This window comes from Thermobia domestica, chromosome 2 (assembly GCF_964235325.1).
Source record: "Thermobia domestica chromosome 2, izTheDome1.hap1.1, whole genome shotgun sequence".
NCBI lineage: Eukaryota > Metazoa > Arthropoda > Insecta > Zygentoma > Lepismatidae > Thermobia > Thermobia domestica.
In genome coordinates this window covers 265,552,015-265,577,552 of record NC_137455.1, presented here as the reverse complement: position 1 = coordinate 265,577,552, position 25,538 = coordinate 265,552,015, and the positions used below count along the sequence as shown (strand labels likewise).

General features: G+C 37.7%; 1 protein-coding gene across 2 annotated transcripts in view; it reads right to left on the bottom strand.

The window, feature by feature from the left end:
* LOC145678472 (NADH-quinone oxidoreductase subunit B-like) overlaps positions 1-25,538 on the bottom strand; it is a 96,370-nt gene that overhangs the window by 11,132 nt on the left and 59,700 nt on the right. For both annotated transcript variants that reach the window (XR_014130399.1, XM_081748649.1), the window contains exons 4-5: positions 20,052-20,243; positions 3,224-3,347 (exon numbers count right to left, since the gene is read on the bottom strand). Coding sequence is in view for 1 of the 2 variants with exons in the window: in XM_081748649.1 (XP_081604775.1) it covers positions 3,224-3,347; positions 20,052-20,243 (316 nt within the window). In the remaining variant the exon portion in view is untranslated. The remainder of the gene's footprint in view (positions 1-3,223; positions 3,348-20,051; positions 20,244-25,538) is intronic.

Below are 25,538 nucleotides of genomic sequence, written 5' to 3'. Positions count from 1 at the left end.
GCATGTCTTTAGCATCTAGCATCTTGCTTTTAGCATCCTGCCCAAATCTAGCATAATTTCAGCAAGTTTATCAAAAAGCCGCAAAACCTGGAGATGAGAAAGAAGTTGGTCGTGGAAAGAAAAGGAACGGCAGAAATATATCCTCTTCCATTGATTCATACAGTTGGTAAACCATACAGCCGTTTCATTTTCCGAAGTAAGTTAGAAACGGCTTTGGTCTTTTGTGTGTGTGTGTGTGTGTGTGTGTGTGTGTGTGGTTTCACCCAGGGTTTTCTAATCCTCTAACTGCGAGGCATAGGCGGAGCTATGAGGCCCATTCTCCCCCCAACTTTTATTTCTGAAAGGAAAGGTCCGAGACCGACCAAAAATCTGCCTCCCAGCAGACAATTCAAAACTCCGCTTATGCTGCGAGGTAATTTTCTTTCAAAATATGTAAAGAAACATTTTGCATTCATTTATACGATACATTTATACGATTGAGTCTGGCAACGACTGCACTAGTTTAGTTGAGTTAAACCTTTGGTGCGTGAAGTATTGAGTTCTATGCACTCATTCTTGCGCTCTGCGTATTTTAAGTTACGTTATCGTATCTCAACTTCGTTTTTTTTTAACTCCTGAATTAGTAATTATGAGGATCTGGCATAATTTGACCAAATCTAGCATAATTTCGATCAAGTTTTGGAAGAATTCCGAGCTGTGAGTATGGCAACGCTGTATCAAATCGATAATCACACTTAAAACTGGTTGTGAATAAGGTTAGTTTCTTCAATCGTTTTAAATTTTTAGATCTTGTAAATGATTGCGGTAAACCGAATATTTTAAGACGTTGTTTTTTCGTCTTCAAAGTCAAGTTAAATCGTATTTAAGAAGGAAGTAGAAATGAACAGATATAATTGAAATAAGAAAATTAATATAAATTTTGCGTGGGGATAGAGAAGAAAGATAGGGATGCTAATTGTTCGTTTGCCCTAATCACTCTTAACACAGGATACGTCAGTAGGTAAATCGAATATTAGGTCTACCTGAGTTATTCCTTAAACTACGATTAACACACGTTAGCGTTTAGTGTTCTGGAGACTATTATTGATGAACTAATCTTTCACGTTTTCCCCGCCGTTTTGAGATAATTTATCTATCTATATTTCTTTCTTTCTTTATCTTATATATATACAGGTATATATATATTCCTTATATGAAAGGAAAGAAAAAAGTTCTAATAAACATGGGTCGAAAAACGTCTTCTTTCAGAGTTATGAACCGCCGAAAATTCGAAAAATCATGTTTCAAAACGCTCTGGCTTAGAAACTATAGAACCTATCCCAACCGGTTTAAGGAATTACACAGCAACTAGTATGCGCTCTATATAAATATCTATGTTTCATCATCCTCCGTTATCGGCGAAACGAACTGTAAAAAGGAAGTTGAATGTATAGGGATACTCCTTTAAGTACTAATGGTGCGTTCGTTTTGCTGGTACCGTGAATTCTGAAACATGGATATTTAGACAGAACGCATATTAGTTCCTGTGTAATTCCTTAAACCGCTTAGGATAGGCCCTACAGTTTCTACGCCAGGACGTTTGGAAATGTGATTTTTCTAATATTCGGCGGTTCATAACTCTGAAAGGAGACGTTTTTCGACCCATGTTTATTAGAACTTTTTCCTTTCATTTCAAATAAGGAATCATCTCCCAAAGCTTTTCGGTGTTGTTACCTTCCACCCTATATATATATATATATATATATATATATATATATATATATATATATATATATATATATATATATATATATATATATATTGCAGGAATGGGGTAAATTTGAGAGTATTGTGCCCAAGCGTTTGAAGGAAATATGTACCCCATAAGCATTCCGCCAGCGGGCCGCCGTAGGCCCATCGACGTGCGAATGGCGGACCGCTGGCGGACGCCGCCGCCGGGCCACCTGCTCGATTACACTAATTACGCCTTCGTCTGGTCGGCGGGGTATACGCCATAATCCCACTGCTCCCCCGCCTTTAGTCGATACCCAGCCGCTGAAATCCCTCCACGTATTTCCCAATGTGCAAGACGTAATCGGATCTACTGCAAACCACCGGATTGCCCCCAAAAAATTCTCTTCATGCCGCCTTTAATAATCTACTCCCAGTTTTGGAAACGTATTGACACTTAAGCGCTGAAACCTTTATACCAATACATGGTTAAAATACAAAGATTTAACACCATTTTTTTTCAAGAATTCCATTCCCATTCAGAGGTGGGTGGGCTGTAGAAGGCAATACCTTCCAAGCATATCTGAACTACTATCTCGTAATTGTCAGTGAGAATTGTAATTTTGGAGTTGATGGTTTGCAATGAGCAAAGCTTTAGGCAGTATATTTGACATTTTGCCAAGTAACAAATAACGTAACATGTTCAGTTGTAACCGGTCACGAAAATAGTTTTGTAAGCCAACGAACTGTCTGACAATAGTTACATGAGTACAGTGCTGCCACATGTTGCTCTTATATCCTAGGTCAACAGACGTTACCGAGTTCTCTTCTCTTCATATGAAAACCAGAACAAATGACGTTCACCACGCGAAGAGTGGAGAATTGTGGGTAATGCAAAGCCGATCCGTTCCCGCCACAGGACCGTAAGCAGGGTCAACCGCCATGATCAACGTATGGTCCGAAGGCTACATCCGTCGCAGTACCGCGTTCTCGGGTACCCCGAGAAAACCGTCATCGGTCCGCCAGTGGTTGCAGTTAGTCAACCGACTCGATGTCCCGCTCGAAATCCGCTTATATACCGCCATAGTAGCGATCGGCCCGACGATGTGCGGCGGACAATTGCTTATGGGGTACTGCTGGAATAGAGAATTATTTTGCTTGTTTCTCTATTTCCATCAAAATAAATTTAAGAACAGTTTACACTCTCTATCTGAAACAATTAAGCTTAGTATCGAAACCAAGATTGATTTTAGCAAAAACTGGATATGCTCCAGATAGCCTTTCGCTTGAAGACCTCATGTGAAAGCAGCAAGTCTTTCGATGGAGGTAAATCTCGTGCAGTACTAAATAAGGCATTAAAACACTTGCCTTGGGAGTAATTAATTAGCGACACTGAATATTTAATGCAATATACGAGATGCCGCAGAAACTGATGCTGTTATATCAAAATTCAACTGTATGTCTAATTAAAGGTAAACTTTAATTCATGACTGCGAGATATTGGATATCTTACCAGGTACATAAAGGTCCACGGGTATAATTCTGTCAACACCTCTTACAACAGAATATGAGTAGTGATAGTAGCCTCCCCCATTTGCACAACTGCCCATTGATATAACATACCTGGGTTCCGTCATCTGAAAAATAAATAAATAAATAAATAAAACTAATGGCTAAAAGTTCGTATAGAGTATTGAGAGGCATATAGACTATTCTTGCGTTAATTGCCTACTTCAATTCCATGGAAAACTGTCGAACTTACAGGTAGCCAACGTGCAGAAAATAAGTTTATCTTGAATAAGGTTACTAGACATTTTCTTTTACCCGGATATGTCCTCTTTTTCGGGTCGTAAAAAATGGGGTGAGGGGTGGGAAAATGGATAAAATGTTCTCTTTCCGAGGTACAGACAATTACTTCTATATTTTTCCGGTATCTTCGCTTTCTTTCTGCTTTTTTGTGTGTTAAACTTTTTGTAACTTGCTTATTTTAGAATTATGTTATATTACAGCATTCGAGGAAGACCACTGAGTATTCAATAAACAAATACTTGATAGTTGTATCCAATTATAAGTCAATGTACTCAGTAATGTAGTCAGAAATTGATCAAGAGGGGAAGGATTCAAGCTCCCAAGTTAATATTTTTTCAGGTGTTTTTACATATATATTTATATGGTAAATTTTTACTTTTTCTTAATATTTTTTCTCAAGTAGAGGACAGCTAAAACTCGGGCCCTCCCTTGCGTATGCCCCTGAGTGTACTAACGTGGGTTATTGTATTTTCTTCTTCGTTAATAACGGAGTTCAGCCATCTTTTCTAGTGGCTAGCGCACGGACGCCTTTGAGTCACGGGATCCTAAATTCGATTTTTGGCGGTAAAGTCTTGAATATTAACGCATTTCGGCGATTCGGAGTACGTCTTAAACTGTCTCCAAATCTCATATAGCCTCCATGCTGAAAAGGGACGCTAAACTCAAACGAATCAATTTATAATCTCTCTCAAATTTCTGTAATCGTATTGTAAGAGTTTAGTTGTATAAATTATACTATATTTTCTCCCTGCCATTAATAAATTTTTCGAGTAATATAGCCTAGCTTTTTTTTTGTGTGAAATTTAAACAGTCTGCTATATAGTAATCTTACTTCTGAAGCAAAAGCTATTATACTTCTAGGAGCCATATTCCTTAACGATTTGTGTCAATGCTACGCTAAATTTGCGTTTTAGGTCGTTATAATCGACATAGTAGTTAGCTTATTAATTATTTGCATTGTGTTGCTTTGTAATCCGCAAACTTTGCGAAGACCAATGCGGAATTACGCTCCAAATTGTAATACATTCATTTCTAATGGAGTAAATAATAAATCCCTAACTATTAGTTTGTATATAATTAATAATAGACTACATAGCAAAAAATTATTTATAAAATACAGAAACATGGCATGTAAGGAATATATTGTAAAACTTTGTCCCATATAGGTATAGGTAGAGCGTTAAAAAAAGAGTGTCCGAAATCGACTCCCACTACTAGCTTTTATTATAAAATTTCCACTAAGAAGTATTTTTACAAAAATACTATACAAATAATCCCTTCAAATTTACAAAGTTAGTTAAAGGTGGTCTTTGACCGTAAGGTCGCAGACAGGATCTCTACAGAGCTCCGAAGCAGGTTAAGCAGAGTGGAGTTAGGGACCCTATGCTCCGAAGCAAGCAGAGTGAAGGTTAAATGGCCAACAGATCCCCGAAGCAGGCTAAGCGGCTGAGGTTAGGATTCCCAGTCAGAGCCCCGAAGCAGGCTAAGCCAGGAGATAGGATAGGCGTAGTCCCGAAGCAGACTAGAGGCCCTGGGGTTAGATTACTTCTAATGTTCCGAAGCAAACAATAGGAGGGTCACCAGAAAACTGGTACAGAATTTCCGTCGTCCAGCCAATTTATAGGATTCCTTGGGTGGCGGTGGCACTGCTGCTCCATTGTCGTCTTCTGCTCCGTGGGAGGGGCTAGAAGTCCGTCGTCTTCAGGTGATTGTAGATCCATCTGATGGGAAATCCTCTTGCCAAACCACGTGGTGGTGTTTGTAAACACTGGCGTGTGGAATTGTTTATACACTACATCAGGTAGGACATTACAATATATATAATGTACCCTGTTTTATTAGGCTGGTGCAAAATAAATTTGTGCGTTTTGAGTTTGATGCGAAACTCACGTCAACAACACAATACACAATACAGGTATTGGCTAAGGTGACACGTCTAATGTCACGAACACTATACACGTCTAGCAAACACTCTGGCATTCACATGGGGCCGCGGTGGCTCAGTGGTAGAGCGTTCACCTCTGGTGCATGGGATCCCAAAACCCTGCTCCCGCCAAGTGAACTTTGTGGTGGACAAACACCATGTGCGTGTGTTTCCTAGGGGTTCTCTTGTTTCCTCCTACTTTTTTCATTCCATCATTTCATTCATTTCTCATCATCACCGTCTCCTTTAGCCAAGCCGGCATAACCGTGGGACGTAAAACTCAAAGATTTCATTTCACTTCATTTCCAATTTACTCTGGCATACATAGACAATCAGGAGGTAGTGCGTCACTCAACAGGACTGTATAAAAGGACACCATGAAGAAAACACAATTCTGAGTAATTTAACTTTACGTATTCAAACAACGACATTCTGCTGTAAATGCCGAAAAATTATTAACAGTGAACTTTGGGCAGAAATGGCAAAATCACGGTTGGCTTGTCAAATTTCTTTTCTGCGACACAGCATCTCAAACTGAATTCCTAGGCACTGACCAACATAACGTTCCGATGAGCTCTACAGAAACACCGTGGAAGCAGACCCTCGGGAAAGCGTTCTTACAATTGCAGACAAGTTAGGTACACATCGAACTACTGTCATTCGGCGGCTCCGTGCAATTGGCAAGGTAAATTTTGGACTACGAGTTGACAGCGACCAATAAAAACCACGGTCTGGGTGCGCAGTTCTCTGGGTGTAAGAAATAACCGGAAAAGTTTCCTGCATTGGATTGTTACTTCAGATGAAAACTGAATCTACTATCACAATGGTAAATGGTCAGGATAATGGATGATTTGAGATCAATGTCCAGAACGATTTCCACCCACAGAAGGTGTTGTTGCAGGTATGGTCTATGGAGGGAGTTATCTTCATTTTTTCTCGGCGAAATGAAATTATTAATGCAAATCGTTACAGTGCTGAACTCATGGGGTGCATAGCAAACTCATCTGCAAGAATCCAGCAATGGTCAAGAGACATGTGCTTCCATATTGGATAACAATACTCGCTCACATATCCGGCAAAGAAATGCACAGAATCTTCCTGAGGGGCGGTGTGAACCCCTTCTTCACCCAATGTATTCGCCTGGTATATCTCCTACTGCGTACCGCCACTTCGGCACCTCGATCACTTCTTGGGAGGAAAACTTTCCCTGATAATTGAGCTATGCAACATACGGTTGAGAACTTCTTCGCATCGTAGACTACAGACATCTTTCGCCACAAAATCTAATCGTTGACTAGGGATGGTAAAAGTGTGTGGTTGCAAACTGTGACTGTATTTTTTATTATAGACTATCTTGATTATCAAACATTGTAGTTTTCATTTTCTGGCCCTTTTTAAATTACGAACCTGAAACGGATATTTTATTTGCACCAACTTAATACAATTCACGCAGTATGATTTAAATGTACTTTCAACATGTTAATTGACTTTAAAACATTACAGCACGTTCTTTATTCTTTTCTTCTGTCCACTTTTGACGTTGGATTCAGATAAGTGTGCACACCATATTGTAATATGACTGAAGCTAATTGGTAAAGGGTAAATGATATTTTATTAATCTTGATATTAATATTTTGTAAATTTTGTACTACTTCGGCGTAATTAGGTAAAAATTTCCTTACAAAATTGCACAAACCGAGAAACGATCTAACGTTCTTCGTCGATTTCGGGACAGGATAAGTTTCGATTGCTTTTAACAAACAATCTGAAATCTGGTAGCCATAACGCGACACTTTGTGTCCGAGCGCTAAAATTTCTTGAAATAAAAATTGAGATTTTTCTACTGAAATTCTAAGCCCTGATTTTCTAAGATGTTATCCACATAACAGGCTATGTTTTCTGGATGGAGGTTAGTCAACACCATAGACATGAATCTATTATACACAGCTCCACTATTTACAAATCCTTGGGGAGTGACACAATACTGAAAAGTCCCAAATGTCGGTAGAGAAAAGGGAAAATATGGACGAGAATCTGGTGTTAATTCTATATTAAAATATGCGGATGAGACGTCCAAATTTACGTACCAAACATGTCCAACCATGGAAGAAATTATATCATGAATAGGTGGTAATGTCAGAGAATGATGGACCACTTTCGAATTCAACAATCGCATATCAGCTATTTTTCTCAGCTTTCCCGATGGTATTCTCAAAAATAACACGGTCGAATTAAAAGGAGAATTAGACCTTTCTGCCACAAGTGCTGAATTAAGGTATTCATGTATTCACGCATTTCTGCTTGCAAGGCTTTTGGTATTTGATATTGTTCACGAGAAGTAGGTAACTCTGACTTTAGTTGCACCCTATATTGATATCCTCTCGCACGGCCTAATCTATTGGGATTCCAGGTAAAAATATCGGCAAATTCGCAACATAAATCTATTACTTTTTGTTTATATTCCGGACTAGCTTTTTCTCCTATTTTCAATTTTGAAGCATCAAATAACCTTTGACCTTCTTCCAAAAATTCGTGATTTATGTAATTGTCGTCTTCTAATGCTGAAATAACATCTATGGGTTGAATATATACGTCTTCTGCCTTGCCCACTACAAGATTAGTATTTATTTAATACTACCTTATGCGCTAATTGATTTATTCTTTCAATAACTGGAGACTTATCTGACACAAGAGCTCTCGGAATTAAAATTCCTAATTTTTCTGGTAATTCTTGATTTGGTTCAAGTACAATTTCTTTATTTGACCTAGATTGTTTTAATGTTAATTGAACGATAACCTCAGACCTTGGTGGTAACATAGATCTCTTTTTTGCAACAAATTTAGGTGCAAGAGCTTTCTCAATCAAAAAGAATACGAAATTTGATATATTATGCTCCTTGTTTACATCAATTTCTGCATCCTTGGGAGGTAATCCAAACCTAGTTAACGTTAAAAGATTCTTTCCTAGACACAAGTTAGCTTGATGAAATATTAAGAAATCGTTTCCTATTAACATTTTCAGTTTAAAATGCTCCAAGACACGGAATTTCTGGTGAAGAGTCGTTCCATTAATGCAAAATCTAACAATTGCCATATATTTTATAACTACAGGGTTCTGAGATACATCCAACACTTTAGTCTGTGTTTCGATAAGTTTTACATTTCTAGACAACAATGATTTTTCTATGATGCTGATAGTAGAAGCAGAATCATCAATGACATTGACTGTCTTAGAATTTACGTCTATTGAAAACTTAGCTATTTCGTTATCTATATTTAAAGAGACTTGAATTAATTCCTGCTTCGATTTTCTAGCATTTTTACACCATTCGTTATATGTGACTAGCTTGTCTTTCTGTTGACAGTTGTGATTATTAGGCTGTATACTGTTATTTTCCGAACATGCACCGTCGTCAGGTACGGATGAACTTAGTTTAAACCTTGCATTTGAGATGCATTTGCGTTTGAGCCCTGTGTATTTTGATAAGTAGGAACTACATATTGGGAAAAACTTTGTTGTACTGGTGCCACTTGTGGAACGCACAAATTTTCCTGTGACATACAATTTGGGTCATTAACTACTGGTAATTGGCAAGTTTGATGCATCTGGGGTACAAATGACCGTTGTGGGTAGTAATTATTTCGACCTCTACCGGTACTTCTAAAATTATTTTTACTCCTAATTGATCTGCCTCTATATGAACCTGTTCCAAAGCTATTTTGTGACTGATAATTATTTTGTCTATAATTTCTCGAATTTCCTGTGAAATTTCCACGAACATTTTCTTTATGAAAACCTTTGTTGCTCTGATTAAAATTTTGTTTGGCAGAATTATTTCCCTGTGTTATCTGCACATTAGTTTCCTCACATTGTTTTTGTGTATCCTCAAAACTTTCCATTTTCAATGTTAATTGTTCTAGTTGTTTCTGGACATTCTCCATTGTCTGCGACATTTTGTATTGTTCTTTGTTATTCCGTTCCTACTCACTAGTTTCAGATTTATTATCGTCTTGTTTGGTCAACTTCGAAACCTGCGAACTAGATCTTATATTATTACACGATCGCCTATTTTGCCGCAAAACTCTATTATCTTCTTCTTCATCTGACTCGGATAATTCGGCCCCACTTGATTTTGATGATGTTTCAGAATCTGACGACATATATTTACGCAATTTTCCCAATTTACGCAGTTCCTTTTTCATTGATGAATTTAGCCTAGCATGAAGTTCATGTTTCTTCCTATTTTTCACCCTATACCTATTTGTTTCGAGATTATTCAAGGCTTGAATAAACTCATCCAATGACTCAAATTGCTGTACGCCTACTCTTTCTAAAAAGTATGGCCTCAATCCATGACTCAAAATAGAAATAATCTGGGTTTCCGTTAATGTGGGCGCTCCTTTATCTACCAATCCTAATACATCGTATATGTAATTCTGTAGCGACTCATGTTTCTTTTGAACTCTATTTTGAATTTTAGCGAAAATATCCACATTCTCTTTCGGTGTTTTGAAACACTTTTTCACTTCTTCCTTAAATGTCTCATATGACTTAGCATGTAACTGCTTTCTATTTATAAAAACACGTAATCTTTATTTTTCTTTTCCTGAACAGCCAGGGGCGGATCCAGGACCGACTTCTGGGGGGGCGGTGGGTTGTCATACTGCTACTTTTAAGGGCAAAAAACTTTGGGATGGGCTTTATTTATATATATATATAAAATAAGAAAGTCTCCTCTTTTTGGGGGGGCAATCGCCCCGATCGCTCCCCCGGATCCGCCCCTGTGAACAGCATTATTAGATCTTTAGCCTCCTCCGGGGATAATTTATTTAACTTTATAGTATCATCAAACGCAGAAAAGAACTGCTGAATAGTCATTTCTTTTGGGTCATATTTGGGAAAAGGAAAGACATTGCTATATACATTTACAATAGGTCTTGAATTTTGGGTGGGCTCCTGACTGAGAACTAGATTGAGAGACATTCGTTTGGTTAACATTTTCACCACGTCTATTATTTGCTTGGGAGCAGGGCCGGCGCTAGCAGTTTTGCCGCCCTGGGCGGTACTTTCAAATGCCGCCTCTTTAATCCGCAAACCTTATTTTGACAGAGGACGTTCAGGTATTAAGAAAAATTAAGATACCATATTTAAAAACATGTATGAAAAGGAAAAATAAACAAAAAATTGAACTACCTCTCTCGAATGCTTTAATATTTGAACGACTCCATACATGACACAATATTCAGTATGATCGATTTCGCTGTACGTGATATACAGCAGGGCATACAGAAAATTTAAAAATTTATATGCTTAGTCCAACTAAGAATTTTAATTTTTAAGCTTAGTTTATATCAAAAGATGTTTCCAATAATGTGGAGCATGAAGATAATATAGTGAATCAGATATTACGGCAAAAGTAAGTGATTAGCCTAAGCCTTATAGCACACTAAAACACAATACACAAATTTTTACATACTTTAATTGAAAAAAAAAACTTTTCTTGCTTTGATATGAGCAAATTCCTTTATCACATTCGCGTAGTCCAATGTTTCAGCCAATTCGTGTTCCATTGATATCATCACTAGATCACCTACGCGTGTTTCAGATATGGAAGAACGTAGACAGTTTTTAATAAACTTAGAGTAGTTTCGAAAAACTTTTTTCTCTACTTGCCACTGTTACTGGTAAGGTATACAAAATCATAAGTGCAACACTGACATTGGAAGCAAAGTAATATTCCTTAATTAATTTTTGTCTCTTTTGTTGAACTTTTAGGCTTAATTATAGCCGATATTAGTTTCAGTTCGTCTTTAAAATCACTGGGGTTAATATCTTTTCGATTCTTCGCGTATTAAAATGCAGACACTTTTCAGACAAAAGTTCAGGTGGCATATCTTTAAGATTACTTATATCGTAAATAAAATCGAAGTACTCGCTGTGATGTTTAAGTTGCCCAAACCTTTCTTTTAAAGCTAACACAATCACGTCTAGAAGTTTGTATTAAAAATCGATCTTGTATCTTATTTGTGGATCTTCAATAGCTTCATCCTTTGCCTCGTACTGAAGCTGTGTCTTCTTTTGATTCGAGCTTTCACTGTATTACCTATCCGTGGAACATCCATATATAATGCTGATGCCAACTCCATCGCATCAACTAAGTATTTGTTGTTCCACGGATGTTCCACATTGTATATATCTAAATACTTTGAGAGGAGCAGAAATTATGAGAACTTTGCATAATTTCTGCTCCTCTCAAAGTATTTAGATATATTTTGAAGAAATCCGACTGTATACGAAACATGAGAATCAATGCTGTGAAGACTTTTGCTTACTATGTTTATGTGGAGTGAAAAGTCATACCAGATAACGAGTGAGCAAAGTAAAACCACGCAGCTGGTTTGCTATACACAGAGAATCACAGGCGACCATTCTATCTGTTCTATTGTCGTTACTTATTTGAAGTAAGGCATCATAAACCTCTCCTATTTGACATCTAATTGGAGTTAGAGCATCAATTCGGGTCTCCCATCGTGTGGTGCTGAATAGTTTTAAAGTGAGGCTGCTAATATGTTCCTTTAGTATGGTCCAACGTTCAACTGACGTAGAAAAGAAGTCATAAACTTTTTTTACAATACAAAAAATGAAACGGTGGACTGAGGTGTTCTGGTTGCATCGTTAACGACGAAGTTTAGTAAAGGACATAAAAGGCTTGGGAATTTATTTATAATATTCTCTTCTGAATACCTGAATGTTTGCTTTTGATATTGGAACCATTGTCATGTCTTTGGCCCTTCTTGTCTTGGATAGGAAGTTCATTTCCTTTAGCTGTTTAATTATTACTTCTGTCAGTTCTAGCCCAGTGGTGTCTGTTACTGGTACGAAACCAAGAAAGTGTTCGCAAATTTTTACAAGGCATTCTTCATTACTGTATGCATATAATTTGTACAAAACGATTGTTGTCATTTGTTCTGTACCAGAAATATCTGGTGTATAGTTTAATATTATACTATAATATGTTGCAGCTCTCAACAAAGACAGTATTTTACTTTCAATTAACTCACTAAGAATTGAAATAATTTAATTTTGAACATCTTTTCCGTAGTAATTGTGGTATTTATTTTGTCCTCCCATGATTCTTTTAATGTGTTCGGCCATGACGCTGTCAAATTTATATTGCTTAAATATAAAAACAATTATATATAACGTGTTCTCTAAAATATAATTGTTGATAAGATATGAAGAATTTGTAAATTGGTTAAAAACTCGCTGCTAGAACCTAAATGTTTCTAGGTGTTGTAGGCTAGAACCGCTTGTCTCAAGTGGGATTGTACCTTTTGCATACTTCGAGTGGAGCGTTAGAATATTCCTGAATAGAAAAAAATTATCAAAGACACTTGATAATCTTATCCGCCCTAGTTGAAAATCTTATCTACACCGCTGCAAGGGAAATCTTGAACGAGGTACCTGTGGCTAGTAGTTTGATCATTGAAAATGAGGCGGAATGTTCTGAATTTCCTGAGTGAGTATTTTCCTGAATGTGAGTGAATTAAGTTTAATTACATTCTCAGGTGAACACAATTTATTTTTCCATGTGGACCTATTACGAACCATTATATTTTGATACTATTCTTTTCTTTTCCAAATTTTGCAGCCCACTACACGTGCCGCCCTGGGCGGTGGCACGGCTCGACCCCCCTCGCGCCGGCCCTGCTTGGGAGGGAGATGGAGGGGTCGCCATGTCTGATCTTAACTTAAGTTTTATAACAATAAATATTTAATTCTTGAACGTGATTACTGTACTGAACTAACTTCGTGTTTCAAGATTACCTTAGCACACGCTTACTATCTACATAAGCATTTCCTGTTACAATGCACTGCGATAAGATCTCCTAAGAATGCCTGACATGTGAAAAGCAACTCAATCATAAACGCAAAACACATCTATATGTATATGCAATATTTTCTTGTTGGAAGTTACTACAGATTTTTTTTTATAGGAAATGGTATGCATATATTCAAACATATATCATATATCAGCACCATAATGGATAATAAATCTGATATCCGATGTAATTTTACCATCTATTCTCTACATGATTTGACTCCTTACTCATATATGTGTGGTTTGGGACCAATATCTACTGTATATTTAAACAGAAAACTGTACTACCATTTATATACAAAGGCGTTAGCCATTAATTTTCTTTTTTACTCACTATCATAACATGTTTCTAAGAAGGGCGTTAGCCACAAATCCGGCGCTTACTCCACCATAACGTATGCCAACTTATTGGATCGAAATCCGGGGCCGCGGTGGCTCAGTGGTAGAGCGTTCACCTCTGGTGCTTGGGGTCCCGGGTCCGATCCTAGCCCCGCAAAGTGAACTTTGCGGTGGACAAACACCGGTGCGTGGGTTTTCTCGGGGTTCTCCCGTTTTCTCCCCTTTCTTCATTCCACCATTTCATTCATTACTCATCATCACCGTCTCCTTTAGCCTAACCGGCGTAACCGTGGGACGTAAAACTCAAATATTTCATTCCATTTCATTTTGGATCGACGTCAACGTCGATATACACAATTTATATCCACACATAGCTCATGTAATAATAATCATGTTACCATGGGGGCAATTTAGAATGCATTCTCATAACGAAACTTAACCATTTAATTTTAGGTAGAGCGATTAATTTAAGATGGATAGTTTTGATTTCATAAATAAAACTAGAGATATCAGATCAGATAATTACCCAAAACTGGTGCTGTGGCCTTATGACAAAATCAATATTAACTGTCATATTAAATTAGAAGTTAGATCTTGATGTGAATGAAATTAGTAATAAAGTCGAATAAAAGAAGTGTGTTATCAATTTGTAACCAGCATGTACTCACCAAGATTTTGATCAGAGAAGAAATTAAGAGATCGAGGCTTTCTCTGTGATGGTCACTTCAAAACTCTCTCGAGTTCACTATTCTGTTTTTTTTTTTTTTTTTTTTTTTTTACCTACCTTTTCTTCTTAGGTTTTTGGTAGCGTCATTTCTTCTGCTTACAATTACATTTTCAAGAATTTCCTCATGACTCAAAGTAGGAAGTGTTTGTTATTGACTTGACACATTGCTGTATAACATAAGTTATATTTCCTATTAAAGAGAATGTTTTTATCCACACATAGTTTTGAGTTGTTACGAGACTTCCTTAATTGCTCTACACATGTGAACGACCTAACAGCACCAGATTGGGAATTGAGTTTTTATTTCCATTTAAAAAAATGAAAATTTACAAAATATTAATACCAAGATTAATAAAATATCATTTACTCTTTACCAATTAGCTTCAGTCATATTATAATATTTGTCAAGGCAGTACAATCTGTGTTTAAGATAGGGACATATACCAAGAAACTGGAAACATGTCAACTTGGTAGAAATTTAGAAGAATAATGAATAGAAAAACGAGGATTCAAAAGCATATAAACCGATATGTCTTCTAAATATAATTGGAAAAGTCTTCGAAAGGGTAATAATTCATAGAATGAACAAATACCGAAAAATAGAAGATAATTTACAACATGGAATTAGGAAACGAAGAAAATCCAGAACCCGCTACTGCAGTTAATAAAAAACTGGAAAACAGAAAAAACTCGAAATGATATTATATATATAACTATAAATGGGACTTTTGACAATCTATGGTGGCTGTCACTGTTCCAACAACTTAAAACCTTAAGAACACGTAGCTTTCAATATGAACACATGCTGGAATACAGAAAAAAAAAAGTCACAAAGTAACATTTAAATCTCCACGCAAAGAAATAACAACTCTTACAAGTAAAGGTTCTCTTCCAAGAATCGGGGATCCGGAAACTGCGCATATATTTAGATAGAGGAGGATCACGAATTAATACTGGTGAAATATGCCGGGCCGATAGCAAAGGATAAATCCAATATGGCCACCCGAAGGTCATACTCAACCTCACCGCATTTATCACTTATTTTTATATACGCTACAAGTTATACCGTCAAATTTTGGTGAAATATATGGCACTCTGACGCCACAATTTCACCGAAACACATGCCGAAATTTCAGCGGCATAATTGCATGACTTTCAACAAAAAACATTCCATAAATGATAAATGGATCAATACATATTTAATTTGCTGTAACACTGTATAGAATAATTAATAATGATGTGAGTAACGAAAAATATGCTTTTGAATTGCGCCGGATTCGAACATAGGACCCTTGGATCGTAAACCACGATGTTATCTGTGTAGCCACGGTGCCAGTGTTGGCAAGGGCGATTTTTGTTATATATGATATGGTTTGCAAACTTTAAGACGCGTATTTTAGGACGTTTGTGGCTAGTGCGTTCTAGACCTTCCCAAATGAACAGTGCGTGTAACACTTCAAACAGATAACACAGGCACTGAAAATTTTTTAAAGTTACTGGCACTTCACCTGCAAATTCTGTTCCAGTGAATTGTAGGTGATTTTCATGCGAAACCACCTGAACTGTTTACAGTGTATATTTTATATGCGTATTTTGCGGCTATATTGGATACACGATGTAGAAATTGTGATCCATTTGTATTATTTTCCTCATTTACTAGTGGTAATTGACCTTTACACCAAATTTCGTTTTTGTAGTACGATCTGTTTGGTTCAGGATTTTGTTCGGCCATATTGGTTTTCAGATGGCGATATTTTGAACCGTTTAATGCTCTTCGTGCTCGTCTAGTGATACTGCACTTCCGTAATACAATTCGTTTTCCAGACATGAGTCGTTAACACATTGATATTTTGATCGGCCTTCAATACGTCAATGTGCGCGAAATTTCAAACCAATAGATGTGTAGTGTTCATACATATGTCAATCTGAAAAACATTAAGTCAATCTGCCCATGGGAAGTGGATGAGATGTTGCTTGCAAAAGTTGATTGGCATGACCTTCGGGCGGCCATATTGGATTTATGCTTTGCTGTCGACCCGGCATATTTCACCGGTATTCCTTCGTGGCCCTCCTCTATCTAAATATATGCACAGTTTCCGGATCCCCGAGTCTTGGGAGATAACCTTTACTTGTTAGTAAGGAAGGATGCCCACAAGGTTTAATATGTAGGTCAACGATGTAGATATTGACTCATTCCTTAAATTACTAGAACGAATGAACGAAACAGAAGGAGTTGTGGGATATGGAGATGATATAGCAGAAGTCTTTTCTGCATCCTCCAGATACAAGATAAAACATAAGGGAGATAAAATATTAAAAAGATTGCTGGACTGGTGTAAGATAAACAACCTTGTACTCTAAGGAACAAAAACAAAACTCACAATATTTGGACTACAACTACAAAGAAATCCAATTCTAAAGGTATCAAGTAAGCAAATTAAAAGAGTGAAAGAATTTAAGTATATGAAAGTATGGATTGACGAAAAAGTTACATTACGGAAAGCACATTGAGGAAATGACAAATAAAACTAAAAAAGTGGCTCATAAACTACTAAAAATTGCGAGGAGAGACTATCAAATACCTAAGAAAATAGTTCAATTTTTATATCAAGTCAATGATAATGCCAATTTTAGATGTACTGTCTAGGTGTCTGGTACAAACATCAAACTCAAACGAATGGTAAATAGAGTGCATAGAAGTGTTTGAATCAGAACATTAGGCGTTATAAAAACAATAGTAACTGAGTCTCTACAAGTACTTGCATAAGAAGAGCCAACACGCTTGCAGTTAATAAATAGCAAAAAATCCTGGTTTGCGAATAAGGAATTGACAAGAATTGTTGAAATTCTTGGAGCAGTGCCAAAAATGATAAAGAACTAGACAGAATTATTCAAAGAAAATGGCAAGAAGAGTGGGAGAAAATGACAAAAAGACAGAAAGCAAAAGACCGCCAACATGAATTATATACCAATAATTAAAATAAAGAATATATACTAACAAGGAAGGAAGTCGGAGAACTAAATAAAGAAATCATGGAATGATGACAGTTATGGATCAATAAAATCCCACCTAAGAAAATTACGTATAGAAGATCGAAATTATTAAAACATTAGAATTAACATACGGAGGAAACAATTAAAAATTAACATTAATGTAAGAATTTAACGTTAAGCCCGCAGAAAGCTCTTAAGAATTTCAGAAAATAATAAATTATTCACATTATTTCATGTTTCTACCTTTTTTTTATGCCCCATATTGTATATTTTTAACGATATACGGGGTTCTTTGCATCTGATAAAATGAAATATTTCAATTTGTCACAAATCGTTTAGGCACACTTTTTATGTTTCTCACGAGATAATATTTTTCTTCTGTAACACCATTACAAGATAAAGCAAACTAAGTTGTAATAAAGAAAAATAATTATGATTCGGAGTTGTAACCCACTCTGGACCACTATATAGGCCCTAAGTCCATTTTCATACCAAAGCGTAATTGCATTATGTAGGAACAACTACATAAACAGTATGTACATGACTAAATTTCAATATAGAATGGTGGTAATTCCAAAACTTCCTTTACTTGTAACATGTAAAACGAGAGTAGTTTATGCACTTCCTACTTTTAATGCGTGTTAATTATAGTTTATAATCACAAGAATATACAGTATATATTACTATAGGCAGTGATTTCGCACAAGTGAAGATCATGTTTTGAATTGCAATCCTGCGAGAAGCTTCCTCTAATAAGTAATGCCTAACTTCGATTTATAAATACGCTTCATGTTATTAATTAATAGAAAGTTAGCCAAAGTATGGAAGCATTACTACCAGTTGAAACAAATTGAATACCTTGAAAGAAAAAAAAAACTATTTTGTTTAGATTAGAAACAATTAAGTTAATTAATACATAGCACGTCCAGAAAGTAAGTTCCGTTTCAATTTATCTCCGCTGCAGCGCTGCGATCACAATTCCGCACATGCGCGGTAGATGCTCTGTATCAAGGAGAAGAAACGTGCGCCATTTGGAGATCGCTGTCAGTCATGTACACTTTGTTGTGCTTGTTTACAATGTCGGTGTTGATTGAAAATCCCGCCGCTTATGAAATCAGAGCGGTGATTCGTTTTCTGAATGCGAGGAAAATGAAACCAAGTGAAATTTATCGGCAAATTTGCAATGTTTACGGACAAAATGCGATGAGTGATTCAATAGTGAGAAGATGGGTCCGACAATTCAGTGAAGGACGTAGTGACGTGCACGATGAAGAACGAAGTGGGCGTCCATCTTTGGTTACAGAAGAACTGGTTCACGCAATTGATGACAAGATCCAGGAAAACCGCAGGTTTACAATTAGTGCTCTCGGTATGGAATTTCCCCAAATCTCACGATCACTAATTCATGAAATTGTTACCAAACAATTGAAATTTCGTAAACTTTGCTCACGTTGGGTACCAAAGATTCTTACTGAGCAACACAAAACAAAACGGATGGGTAGTGCACTTCACTTTTTGACCCGTTATGATGAAGGCGGCGAAGAATTTCTGACACAGATAGTCACAGGAGATGAAACTTGGGTTTCTTACGACACCCCTGAAAGTAAGCGGCAATCAATGGAATGGAGGCACACTTCATCCCTAGCAAAGGTTAAGCCGAAGCAAATCTTGACACCTCGAAAAATGATGTGCACAGTGTTCTGGGACTGGAAAGGCATCTTACTCATTGATTTCTTACCGCGTGGTCAAGCAATCACAGCAGATGCTTATTGCGAGACACTTAGGAAATTGCGACGCGCAATACAGAATAAGCGCCGAGGATTGCTGTCAAAAGGTGTTGTTTTTCTTCACGATAACGCACGACCACACACTGCAAATGTGACGAAAAACCTCCTATAGGAATTTGGCTGGGACGTGTTTGACCATCCTCCGTACAGCCCTGACCTCGCTCCTAGCGACTTTCATCTGTTCTTGCATCTCAAGTCTTTCCTTGGTGGTCAACACTTCAACAATGACGACGAGCTGAAAGAAACGGTTTCCAACTGGTTGAAGACACAGGCGGCAAACTTCTATGAAGAAGGTATACAAAACCTTGTGCCACGCTATGACAAATGCCTGCAAAATTTCGGCAGTTATGTGGAAAAGTAGTTTAAGAGTTGTAGAATTTTGTGCAATAAATAATTTTTCTGTATCTGTACACAATTTAATTTTATTACCCAGCGGAACTTACTTTCTGGACGTGCCTCGTATTACAGTTTATTTGTTCAGTTTTATCTTTAAGTTGATGTTCTATTTTATTATTTGCTGGGGATACGGTGGCTCAGTGGTAGAGTTCTTATCTCTAGTGCGTAGGATCCCTGATTCGATCCTCGGAAAAGTAATTTGTGGTGAAAAACATCGTATCCGTGGCACAATCTTATACCAGCAATTCTTCCATCATCATTCACTTACCCTAATTATCGACCTCCCTTAGTCTAAAGAGCATAATCGCGGAACGTTAAACTGAAAGATTTCATTTTATTTCAATATTTTTTTTATTTGCTCTCTGATCAAGTGTTACAGTACGGACGTAGACATTATTTATTTTAAAAAATGTTAACCTCTTTACGTTTAAACTTTATTAATTTTACTATATAAAGTATCAATATTTGTCTTAAATAACTACCTGGTCATAAATTTTCCTAACAGCAGGTGCCATTTTGTTTGTAACTGTTCCGGCTACGATAATCAAGTCTGTCTGCCGTGGTGAGGCGCGAAATACGACGCCAAATCTATCCATATCATAGCGAGGAGCAGCGAACTGCATCATTTCCATTGCACAGCATGCTAAACCGAAGGTTAACGGCCAAAGTGAATTCTGTAAAGCAAAATAATAATTATAATTACCTAAGGGAAGGCTATCCAAACTAAAATATTCTTATTTTCGTTCATACACATAATCTATAAAACTACAATTGACGTCTCTGGGGGGAAAGGTTGACAGATCTTTTAGAGAGAGAGAAAGGAAATATTTTACGATTTTTGAGTGGGAAAGAAGATATGTGATATTCAGATGTGTGATATGTAATTTTACATGGAACAAGACTTTATGGTTTCACATAGTAATGCAGAAACATTTTAATTGGAGACAAGAGACAGTTTCATTAAAACTCATTGCAACATTTAAATCCAAAATAAAATATTTCAATTCCAGATGAAAGCTGATGCGGTCTGAATCAAAAGTTAAACTAAAATTTGTCGTCTCATATAGCCTCGGTGTTGAAAGGAACGCAAAACTACCAATGAATAAAATATATTTTACACAAGTCTTTATTGCCTTTTAATTTTACCATAATCAAGACTTTGCATCATTTAATGCTTTCACGTCCTTTCTGATACGTTCAAAATGTCTTTGCAGGTAATATCGAAATTCACAACCGCTTGGAGTTCTGCTTTTATTAGTTTACAATAGCTTTTGTTCCTGACATAGAGCGAGACTGTGTTGACAGATGAAACTTGACGTGCTAAAACCAAATTATTCTCAAACATAAGGTAGGGATATGGATTAGATAGGAGATAAAAACACAACATTTTTTGGCTAATAAAATTCCAACTGACCAAAACAGTATATATATACGAGGGTTGGGGCAAAAGTCATGGCAACTATTTTTTTTCTTGAAGATACCAGTCCGGTTGAAAAATGTGACATATACAGACGACAGGACAAGGTGTTAACTACATATGTGGACAATGAATAGCACTGAAATATCGTAACACACTAATTTATTACGGTAGTATACAGGGCAATATGGTCTTCACGGTGCAAAAGAATGACAACACAGTATGCATACAGTCGACATGACAAACCTGGACCTAAAGACTCTCAAAGTAATCCCCTGGTACTTGCACCATACGCTGCTAACGATATGGGAGGCGCTGAATACCATCCGCCTCAGCATTTGCCGCACCACGTGTGAATAGAGTCACCTGTTCGCGCATAGCATTAACAATGTCCTCGTGTGTTGCAAACCACCTACCACGTAGTGGTTCCTTAATCTTTCGAATGAGATCAAAGTCACAGGGCGAAATGTCAGGAGAGTACGGTGGGTGCTCCAATTCTTCCCATCCCCAACGTCGCAGTAGCTGCTCTTCAATGACACCCCTGACGTCATACGCGACGATCACCATCAATTTGACTGGGGAAGGATTCTGTCGGAACTTCTGCTTCCTTGGTGATCCAGCATGTCGCCACTCCGCGGACTGACGTTTCATTTCTAGTTCGTATTCCCTGGCCCAAAATTAATCGACGGCGATTATTCGTGACAAGAATTGATCGCCGTCCTGTTGCCAGTGTGCAAGGTGGTCGGAGCATATTGCATAGCGCATCCACCTTTGAACTTCCGTCAGTGCATGCGGTACCCACCGTAATGTGATTTTGCGTGGTTGCAGCTCATTACGCAATATCCTGTGGACGGTGCGTTTCTCGATGCCACTTGCCTCCGCCAACTCCAGTACCGTCCATCGTCTGTCTTCATCCAGGAGCTGCTCGATGACGGCACGTCGGTCTGCATACTGACAGATCGTCCCGAACGTTCCTCATCACTGGTTGACACACGTCCTTGCTGAAACTTTCCTAACACCGTCCTACTGTTCGATATGGTAGGGAATTATTCCCAAGGGCTTCCACTAATTCAGTGTGACATTCCATCGCATTTCTCCCTCGGAGAACGGCTATTTTGATGTAAGCGTGCTGCTCAATACGGGTTACTTCCATCTCGCACGACACTCATCAACTGACTGATTTCATAGCCCTCGCTGTGCTACTACCAGCTATCACAGAGCCATCTGTTGTTCTGCATACACACTATGCCTGCAGAACTTCCACACGACACATAGAAGTTTGTGATCCGCTCACATATCTACAAGAAAAAAATAGTTCTATGACTTTTACCCCAACCCTTATATATATATATGTATATGTATATGTACTGCTTTGTTCAGTTGGAGTTTTAGTAGCAATCTTGAATTTTCCAAAGCTGCAATGAATAATTTACAACTTTTTTCATTTGCTCTCTGAATACTACTGGTAATTTACATCGGTGTCTTCCCTGTTAACATCGTATAAGAAATCAGTTCTTTTAATTAAAAATTATTTTCTCGCACAACCTATACAAGCATTTTAAAAGTGTTCAGGATTATCATTTCTTAGATTTATTTTAAAAAAACGGAAGAAATCGTTTCAAGAAAACATGTATCGTAAAACGTTCTGGAAAAATGTAGAACTTTTGGGAAAAAGGTAAGATCTGGCAACCTTGTTGGAGGGAGATGAGTGCAACTGCTTTATATCATGAAAAGATAAAAATGTCACTTAACTCTCGAATAATGTTACAGGCGTGCAGTCTTTACAGTGTACCCGAACCAGTGGTGTTCGCAAAATTTGGTCAAGGAGATTCAAGCACTTTCAGGATTTATGTATAGATTTATATTACGTATAAATCCATATCTTTCTCAAGAGCTTGCATACACCGCTGAGCCAGACTAATATCTACCAATAAGAAAGCTCAATAACTAGTAATGATAACAAAATAGTCCAGTTTGGTATCTGAAAAAAACAGTTTATCAAGTTTTATTTTGTGCAAATGTAGGAATGTTGCAGTGAGCAGTACATAAGAATTCAAAATACGAATGAGTTGTCACACGCGTCTTGAATTCAGCTTTGAGAGCATTATGTGTTCTCATATCATTCACAGAATAAAGTAATAAACATCATGGCTCACATGAAAACTAGTAAACAATAATACACATACGCACAAACATTAGAGATGGGGTGCTCTACCATCACGTATTCGCTCGCCACATACAACAAATGTGGCCTATGGGCCTTTGTTAAAGGGCCGGTACCGTTAACCATCCGGCCCGAGTTTTCTCGATCATTGGACTGTTGTATCCTCGTGCTATAACTGCACCTTCAAGGATTGTCACTCAGCCTTGATGTTCGCTTAGAGAAAATTAACCTCCTCGAGTGTTTAGGGAGTGGGCTACGCCCACTGCGCGACCGGACCAAGTCCGAAACCTACCAGTTAATTCTGCTAGTGAAGTCTGCCCTGTTAGCGAGTCAGGTCTTTCCATGCTCTGTAGGCATGGCGCCCGAGCGTTATAAGGTCACCTCACATTACTCAAATGCATGTATTCGCTACCGAATTCCAACAGAGTCCAACTTAGTCCGTGAGCTTCAGGCGAATCAAAGGGGGCTTGATCACTCCAGCCCTGCCTAGCTCAATCATTCAATGTCAACCACCTTCTGCGTAAAGGTGCCGTGAACATATCGAGATACCATGTATCTCATTCCGGATTTAATGGCAGCGTCAGATTACCACTTGGGTTTGAGAATAGTCCCTTTTCCTGGGCAGATCCCTTTCTTCAACTGGTATCGGAAATTGTTACCCAGATTCCTGGGATGCTCATCTTTCTCCAGTCGCCGTTTGGCCGCTCTACAAGTAGTAAGTCAATCTTTCCCCGATATGATCGTTCAAGCAATGCAGGACTTCCACTCTTTTACGTATTGAGGTACCACATACACACTGAAGAACCTAGTGCCTTATTCCGGACTCAAGCCATGATCACTGTTCTTCCCTGTGTTGCCACTACTAGACTCAATGGCATGTGTTAGTTACCCATTTGTGAGTCCGGTTTCCCTCCATTCCCTGGCAGGGTTTCTAGGGTATTGGGAAAGCATCCGAATCTTACTTTTGCTGAGTGTTTGTACACCTTGTCATTGCCTGAGTGTATAGTTGTAGGAGTTTGTCAAGTTTAAAGTCTCGCTGGACTGGTGCATTAGTTACCTGGATTACTCCGAGTTGAAATTCGTTCAAAGTTTCTAGACCTATATACTATTTACAGTATTTGCCAGCTCCTAGCGCATACTCCGCCAATTCCTTGTGGTAGTATATTTTGCCATCGAATAAGCATATCATAGTATTACTCTTTGTAGAAGTTCGACACTGCTTCAGCGAGTTTGCTCATGTAACTGTATAGTGCTTCGGTTCGTATCACTTCTCTTAGCCTCTCATGCAATTTCCTTTCTCGCTCAGCACGGTTTAGCTGCTACACAAGTTCGTACTCTAGGACAGAATGTTCTGTTGTTGCTAGGGCTCGCTTACATTAGTATGAGATAGAGGTCTCAAAAATTACCCCTACCACTTACGTATCAAAACATTTATGTACCGTGTGCGAATACATAGCACTTAAAGTATTCTACACACGTATTTTACTTATTTTTCTTTCTTTCACAGAACGGTGACTCGTTTGGAAATAATCATCTTGAAAACAAAATAGAGAATTCGTTTGAACTTGAGAAGACCTATATATCCTCCCGTTTTACACGTAGCTTCTGGTTTGATATTTTCTGTAGAAACATTTTTGTTCATTGTTATGATGAACTCTGTGTACAAAAAATTTTCTGGACTCTAAAAGTGACCACACACTTTCTGCAAAGCAGAGTGTTTGGTGGCCCACTATGTTGTTTCCGCAATAACAGTAAGATGCTTTGTTGACATTTGATCTTCCAAATGTTCATTCGCAGGTAAGACTCAAGTATAAGTACTCACAGTCATTCAGCAGAACAAACAATGATACAGAATCAATGGAACTTTTTGTCGCATCACATATGACAAGATTGAGTATGTGAGCGTAACACCACACCTGTAACTGATCAGGACACACGTGCTTAGGTGTTTTGAAAAACCAGAATATTGTCCTTGCATGTTACTTGCGCCATGAGTAGAATTTCCAATACACTTCTTAATATCAAGGTTCAACTTCTGCACAATTTCCAGCAGTAAATCGCAAAGATACTAGCAGGCAGTAGATATGCATTTTGTAATGGCAACTATTCTTTCTTTAACAAGTTTTAACGACATATCATAAAGCAACAGAACACTAGTCTGAAACTGTTAGGCCTATATCTTGAGTAGTGACTGATAGAACAGGAAACATTTCAGCTTGAGTGATTTTTTTTTCGAATTATCTTCTCTGATTAGTGTGCTGATAGGATCAAAAACGCGAATCCAGAACTAAACGATCTCGTACGTGATTTAAAATTGATAAAAGAGGAAGCTGAACTTCTAGCCTCGAGGTTGCAAGGTTGGAGATTCTTATATGAGAACACAAATGA